General features: G+C 59.1%; 1 protein-coding gene across 1 annotated transcript; it reads left to right on the forward strand.

Annotated features, from left to right (window-relative positions):
• Positions 1–5,578: 5,578 nt before the first annotated feature.
• Positions 5,579–7,280, forward strand: HMX3 (H6 family homeobox 3). Its single transcript, XM_024121157.1, has 2 exons — positions 5,579–5,984; positions 6,607–7,280. The coding sequence occupies exons 1-2, from the start codon at positions 5,579–5,581 to the stop codon at positions 7,278–7,280; spliced, it is 1,080 nt and encodes a 359-aa protein (XP_023976925.1).
• Positions 7,281–7,868: the final 588 nt, after the last annotated feature.

The raw sequence follows: 7,868 nt of genomic DNA on the forward strand, positions 1-7,868 counted from the left end.
CCTCCCTTCTCTGACAAATCCTTCAACTTATTCAAGTGACCTTTCCAGAACTTAAATCTGATCAGATCCTCTTGCTTCCTGTTGAAAATCCTTCCACTGATTTCGATGGTAATGACAGTGCCACCTTCATGTGGCAGAAGAGAATTGATGGTTCAGGGAGAATGGGTCATTCCTCAGGCACTGAAACAAGGAGCACAGACTCAAAGAACATCGGAGCTGGAAGGGAGGCATCCAGGACAACAACCCTATGTGGACCACGGGGATGGTCAAGGGGCTCAGCTCAGATGACTCCACTGAGGGCTGAGAGGGAAAAGCTCCCCCCTCTGGCGTGGAGAGAGAGTTGCTCACACAAAGGAGACTGAGCCTGTGGTTCCTGCGTCCCTTGCACCCTGCCTTCACCAGCAGAAACAGGAACTGAGTGGGAAGAGGTGAGGGAGCCCCAAGTGGGTCACTGGGCCAGCTCCATGGGGCTCACAAGACAAGAGGCTTTGGAAGGACTGTGCCTGTGCCTCGTTGCTGGCAGATGGATTTTTAAATAACAGCTTGATTGAGATACCATTTATGGATCACACAATCTACCCATTTAAACCATACACTTCAACAGGATTTAGTACATAGTCACAGAATTGGGCGACCATCATCACAATCAATTTTAGGCCATTTTCATCATGCCCCAAAGAGACCTGGTACCCACTAGCCGTCACTCCCCATTTGCCCTCAATCCCCCAGTCCTAGGCAACCACTTTTTCACTTGTTGTCTCTATGAAGTTGCCTATTGTGGCAAAATTTCACATAAATGTAACCATACGATATGTGTTCCTTTTATGTCTGGCTTCTTTCACTTAGCATAATGCTTTCAAAGGTTCACCCATATTGTAGCATATATCACTATTTCGTTTCATTGCGGAGTGGTATTCCATTGTCTGGGTATACCCCGATTTTCTCTATTCATTCCTGGGATGTGGATTTTTCAGGATAAGAATCCCTCTGGAACTTGACAAATCCAAAAATGACTGGATTTTCCTCTCAGGGAAGGGCTAGACATGCAGCCACTCTAACGACATTGTATATCATTTTATATGATGGAGGACAGCATGGCTATGACCCATCTCCGAGGGCTGTGCATTTTCTCAGAGTCACAGTCATTGGCCTCAGGGAGGGGTCTTTGGCGGAATTCCTGGCAGCACTGGCACCAGATGGGAGAGAACTTTCCAGGAAAGAGGGCCAGAGCATATGCAGCGTGGGGCAGTTTCCTCAGGACCACAACTGCAGGCTTTTGTCCCTTCTGCCTACAGGACCTGTAGGTCAGGACAGTTGTCACCCTCAGGACCAATGCAAACCCTGGCTATGTTAATTGTGGGGAGCCTCCATGCCTGGGGGCTTTGTAGTCTTGGCTAGAAGCCTAAACAGTGCTTCCCATCCCACAGATAAGCAGGTGGGCTGTCCCAGGAAGCTGTTCCAAGAAGAAGGACCCTGTGGAAGGAAGCAGAAGTTTTAGAGAATATGGAAATACTCCCTCCCCAGGAGCTCATACTTGCTGACCTGTATGTGTGCATGTGTGTATATGTGCTGTGCATGTGTGGTGGGGATAAGGAGGCAGGTGCCATCCTAAGCACGCTTTGCCAGACCTCATTCTTTGGGGTAAAAGTTGGGTGTTAGTCATTAGCATCTCCAGGCCCCCTCTGCCCTCTTGCTGCTTGTCCCCCCTGCACAGAGCTGCACAGCCCCTGCTCTGCACAGCCCACCTGCCTTGGATCTGCCTGCGAGGGGGCCCTCCAGGGGTCCTGCTGCTGGGGTTCCTTTAGGTTTTGTAAAATGCGTCACCAAAGACCTCAAGTTCTCATTAAACCTTTTAAAAACTGCTTTTGGGTATGAACAGGCTGTCTGAAGGACCCTAATCAGCTAGGCAAATGCTCTGCAATGGAAACTGTGAGTCCGTTCATTCATTCACTCCCTCAAGCATTCAGGCATCAACAAGCGGTTACGGAGCACCACTGGTTGGCCAACTGTGCTCTGAGTCCTGGGAAGAGGAATGAGACAGGCCCACCGCCCTGCCAGCAGCTCACATCTAGCCTGCAGTCAGGATGGGAACCTAAGGGATCAGTTACAAGCGGGAACATAAAATGTGCCCTAGGGGCTTCCCTGGTGGCGCAGCGGTTGCGCGTCCGCCTGCCGATGCAGGGGAACCGGGTTCGTGCCCCGGTCCGGGAAGATCCCACAGGCCGCGGAGCGGCTGGGCCCGTGAGCCATGGCCGCTGAGCCTGCGCGTCCGGAGCCTGTGCTCCGCAACGGGAGAGGCCGCAGCAGAGGGAGGCCCGCATACCACAAAAAAAAAATAAAATAAAATGTGCCCTAAAACAGGGTCAGGAAAGGAGGGAGGGAGGGTGAGAGACAGGACCATTTCCTATGGTGGCCAGGTAAAGATCAGCAGAGATCTGCAGGTGTTTCACTCTCTGTTTCTCCCGGAATCCAGAGAAAAAGTGCTTGTGTTCTCAAGCCAACGCCGGGAAGGGTAAGACCGCCGGGGTTTTAAATGCTTTGTGCCTGGACGGTGGTTTCTCCCGCGCAGCCAACAGGTTTGGTTTAGAGGATGTCCCATAGAGGGCGCTGTTTGTCTGACTTTGAATGCAGTTGCGGGCGCAAGTAAACCGAGGCAAAACCACTCGCCAGAGGGCGAGTGAAGGGCTGTGTCCGCGCCTGGGGCCTTATGTCCACGAGCTTTCTGGAAGTGGGAGGGGGAAAAAAGATTTAATCTGTGTTTCTGGATGTTCAAACCCAGCATCCCTGAAACTTAGGGGACGGGCTGGGGGTGCTGACACCTGAGCATCTCCTCTCTCCCTGGTCAAAACGCACACACACAAGCCAGCGTACCTGCGCGCCCTGGGAGGGAAGACACCGGGAGAACTTGGGTCAAGAGAGAGCGAGGCTCCGGGAGCGGCGCCGCAGGTGCAGGGACTGCTGTCCCAGAGGACTTTTCTCCCGCTAGCCTGCACCCCTCCCCATCTGGGTCTAGTCCCCGGTTGCAATCAGCCAAGAGACCACTTCCTCAGCCAGAACTTTTCGGCGACGTCTGCTGAACGCTTCTTTTTCCTGGGAGGCCAGCAGCTTTTCTGCTCGTTTCAGCTTAAAGGCGGCTCCATGCGTCAGAACTTTGGCCAACTTTGCACGCCTCTGCCTCGAACGGGAGAGCTCCCAAAACGCGAGCGTGCACACACAGACACGCAGGGGCCTCTTTGTCACACCCTCTGCCGCTTGGCCGGCGGGTGTGGGCGCTGCCCACCGAACGGGTTTGGACATAGGCCCCTCGAGCTGTTTCTGCAGTTGGAGAGAAAATGACTTCTGGGTGTCCAGCACCCAGTGTTGGGTCTCCTTGGCCCGGTCTCCTCCTCTCTGGGAGCCTGTTTCTATCTATAAAACCTGAGTGTGAGATCCACCCTGTTCGAATCTCAGGGCTGTAACTGGCTCCAATCAGATTTTTGGATGGAATAGCGTTTTATATTCCAGTAAAGCCCTGTACAAACTCAAGGGAGTAATGAGAATGAGAATAATAATTGTTTATGGAAGTACCATTTACAATGCTTCCAGGTTCCCAAAGCAAATCAATATAGGGCTCACCGCAGTAGGTGAATGTTTGGTGAAAGAAGCGTTAACTGTGCCCTTCGAGATTTGGTGGGGGAGGGTCTGAAGCCCCAGATCGGAAAATAAAACATACCCACTTCTCAACTGGCTAACCAAAGCGGTCGCGCCTGCCAATGCAGGGCAGCCTTGAGTCAGGTGAGGGCTTGATCTAACAAAAAAAGGCGACGGTAAAGGAAGGGGCCACAAAAAGACCTCGGGTGTATGGAAGCTCACAGTGGGTGGAGGGGAGTGACGGCCACTTTTCCACCTTTCTCTGACCAGGGAGCTGTCTCTTGGGAAGGGACCCCACAAGTAATTCTGTTTTATTTGATGCTTAAGTTTAGAGTCTTAGATGCCTGTCTTCCGGCTTTCTTGTGCAATTGGGAGAGTCGTTTTAAAAGTCCATGGAGTAGAGTAACCGTCCGCGCAGCTCACAGGTCCAGCAGGGTTCTCTAGGGACTTGACGGCAGGCGGGACGTGCCGCGGTGTCGCTGCCAAAGCCGCCACAGAGGAAGGTACGCCATCGTGCCTTCGGTTCGCAGTGCTCCTCTTAAAGCGTCAGGCAGCTCCAAAGGCGGGCCGGAGAGACTTCCCGGGAGAAAGGGCAGTCTTCGGGGCAGCGGGCTCAGAGTTGATCGTCAAGGTTTGGGTCCCGGCGACCAGAGGAAAAGATTGCCCTGCAGAGCGTGGCCGTCGGTGCCGAGATGCCGCTGTCCCACCGCCCCACCAAGTGACGCGCGGGCGTCAGCCTCTTCGGCGCGCACACCTGGGTGCGCAGAGAGGCACAACCACTCCCGCCCTCCGGGGAAGGCTCACTCTTCGGTTTCCCAAGGCCAAACGCCAAAGGCCAAGGCCACGCGGATTTCTGAGACGGCTGACGCAGTGCAAGGACTTACACCCCGACTCCCTTCCTATCGACTAGATGGTGGGTGGGGAACCCAAATCCCCCTCTTCCTGGCCGCGCCTTTAGCAAGCTTTAGGGAAAATGCTGAGGTCGCTGGACCCCCAAAGGGTAGGAAAGTGCTGAGTTCACCGCGGGCCGGAGGCCGAGTCCTGCCTCCTGGGCCGGCGCTGCGTGGCTCTCCAGCTGAGTGGGGGCGGAGGGCCCCTGCCAAACCCCTGGGGGCGGGGAAGAGGCAGCTGCGAGCGCGGATAACCCCGAGGTGACCCGGGCGGGCCTGGACCGCCCCTTCCCCCTCCCGCAGGCCAGGCGGCTGGAAGCGGGTCCCCGAGCTGCAGGGGGGAGAGGGAGGCGCGGGCTCCGGGAGCCGCGGCTGTCAGTGCGCTCCGGCCGGGGGCGCCGCCGGCTCAGCGTCCCTAGCTCGCCTCCTGCGCTCGCCGGAGCGCTCCGAGTGCCTCTTTAGCAGGAGCCAATATCCTTTTGTGCTAATAGGCTTGTCCTCATTTGCTGCCTAATTGGACTATATAAAGCCAATAATAGGCGGGCTCTTATAGCCCGAAGCCAAAGCGCCAAAATCCGAGGGAAGGCGAGGAGGGGGCAGTGGCCGAGGCGGCTGTGGGACCCGGGCTCGGCTGCGCCTTCGCCGGCCTAATCCCATTTGCCATTGTACGCGCCCAATCGCCGTATACTCCCCGCATTTAACTTGGATGACATTTTGATTTCATCATTAGCATCCGGCGCCGGATTGACGCAGCCCCAAGCCGGGGACTGCTCTAGCCGCCTCCTCCCCGCGAGCTGCAGCCGCCGCCTAGCCGCCTCGCTCCCTCGGTGCCGCTACGGGGCCGCTCCCCGCCCCTCAGCACCCCTCCCCCATGCGAGCCAGCCCCGGCCGGGTCCTCACCCCGCCCTCCTGCCGTTGGATTTGCGCCCGGGGCGGCCCCCTACTTTGCGCCCCGTAGTTGAGTTCCGTTTATGGTCTGATTTCCGGAGCCCGTCTGCTCGCCCGGCCGCCTGCCTGTCCCGTTCCCTCCCTCCCGGGGACCCGGAGGAGAGGGGACAATGCCGGAGCCCGGGCCGGACGCCCCCGGCACCGCTAGCGCGCAGCCCCCGCCGCCGCCGCCCCCGCCTCCCGCGCCCAAGGAGTCCCCATTCTCCATCAAGAACCTGCTCAACGGAGACCACCACCGGCCGCCCCCTAAGCCGCAGCCGCCCCCACGGACGCTCTTCGCTCCGGCCTCGGCCGCCGCCGCCGCCGCCGCCGCCGCCGCCGCTGCCGCTGCGGCCAAGGGGGCCCTGGAGGGCGCCGCGGGCTTCGCGCTCTCGCAGGTGGGCGACCTGGCTTTCCCCCGCTTTGAGATCCCGGCGCAGAGGTTTGCCCTGCCCGCGCACTACCTGGAGCGCTCCCCGGCCTGGTGGTACCCCTACACCCTGACCCCCGCCGGCGGCCACCTCCCACGACCTGAAGGTACCGACCTCTCTTTGAACTTTCGTTGTCCTCCCTGCGCGCCTGCCCCAGCCCGGTCCGCGCTGCCTTCCACCGCAGCCCTGGGACCCCCGCACCCTCAAACGCGCTGTTTGGCCGGCTTCCTCTGTCCCCTGGCTTGCAACGCCTGCCCGCGCGCTCTGTTGCGCTGCTAGGGAATCCAATCCCACTTGGTGAGAAAAGAAATGGAGTTGGAGTCCGGGGCGCGGCGCTTCCCGGGGAAGTGGCCTCGGGCATGAATGGGGAGGCTTCAGGTGGCTGGGACTGGGGACCTGGCCTGGATGGAGGGGGTGACCCCGGCGGGCCCAAGCTGGAGGCGAATCTCCGCGGGCCCCCGGCGAGGGAACTGAGGGAAAGAAAGGAACCGGCCGTGCTGCCCACTCCGGGTGTCCCTAGCCTCTCCTCGGGAGAAGGTTGGATGCCAGGATGCGGCGCCCCTCTTCTGGCCCAGCCGGGAAGGAGGAGGCCCGCGGGAATGGTGAGGCCTCGAGGCCTGGGGCCCAGAGGCCGGCGCGGGTTGAGCCTGCCGCTCCCAGGCGCCAGGCCTCGCTGAAGGCTGTGTCCGTGTGCGTGTGTGTGCGTCCGTCTGTCTGTCTCTCTCCAGCCTCGGAGAAGGCCCTGCTACGAGACTCCTCCCCCGCCTCGGGCACCGACCGCGACTCCCCGGAGCCGCTGCTTAAAGCCGACCCGGACCACAAGGAGCTGGACTCCAAGAGCCCGGACGAGATCATTCTGGAGGAGAGCGACTCGGAGGAAGGCAAGAAGGAGGGCGAGGCGGCGCCGGGCGCGGCCGGGGCGAGCGTGGGAGCGGCGGCGGTGACGCCGGGCGCCGAGGACTGGAAGAAGGGCGCAGAGAGCCCGGAGAAGAAGCCCGCGTGCCGCAAGAAGAAGACGCGCACGGTCTTCTCGCGCAGCCAGGTCTTCCAGCTCGAGTCCACCTTCGACATGAAGCGCTACCTGAGCAGCTCGGAGCGCGCCGGCCTGGCCGCGTCGCTGCACCTCACCGAGACGCAGGTCAAGATCTGGTTCCAGAACCGCCGCAACAAGTGGAAGCGGCAGCTGGCGGCCGAGCTGGAGGCGGCCAACCTGAGCCACGCCGCGGCGCAGCGCATCGTACGGGTGCCCATCCTCTACCACGAGAACTCTGCGGCCGAGGGCGCGGCGGCCGCGGCCGCGGGGGCCCCGGTGCCAGTCAGCCAGCCGCTGCTCACCTTCCCGCACCCCGTGTATTACTCTCACCCGGTGGTCTCGTCCGTGCCGCTGCTCCGGCCCGTCTGAGGCCCGAGAGGGGAGGAGGAGGGAGCACCCGGCCCCCTTCCCAGACCCCAGAGGAGATTGGGCCGGGCCGAGGGCGCAGAGACGTCCAGCGGCCTTCGGGAACCGGGCTTCGGCGCGCGGCTCCGGCCTCCCCTCCCCCAATCGGTAGCGTTTTGTAAGTATTTGCAATGCATTTTCGTGCAATTCACCCCTAATGGATTTGAGGCGCTTCCCCTCTTACTTTTGGTTTTGGTTTATATTAAGAGAAAGTAGGAAAAAGACAGAATTCCCAGGTCAAATATTTCGGCTGAAAGCTTTTGCAAAATGTGCCACCCTCCCCCACCCCCGCCCCCAGTTTGCATTGCGCTGTGGCTTTTTGGTTTTATTTTTATGGAAGGAAAGTAAGCGCAAATCCTGAACCCCTCTAATTGATTCATTTTCTATAGAACTATTTTCAGAAGTCGAGAGAGAGAGAGAGAGAGAGAGAGAGAGAGAGAGAGAGAGAGAAATTCACGTTGTAGTACTTTTATTTCTGGATTTCTGGGTGTGGTTCTTCCTCTCCACTCCCAATCAGATATTCCCCAGTTTTCAGAACCTGAGCAGGCTCTC

Source organism: Physeter macrocephalus, chromosome 20 (genome assembly GCF_002837175.3).
Source record: "Physeter macrocephalus isolate SW-GA chromosome 20, ASM283717v5, whole genome shotgun sequence".
Taxonomy (NCBI): Eukaryota; Metazoa; Chordata; class Mammalia; order Artiodactyla; family Physeteridae; genus Physeter; species Physeter macrocephalus.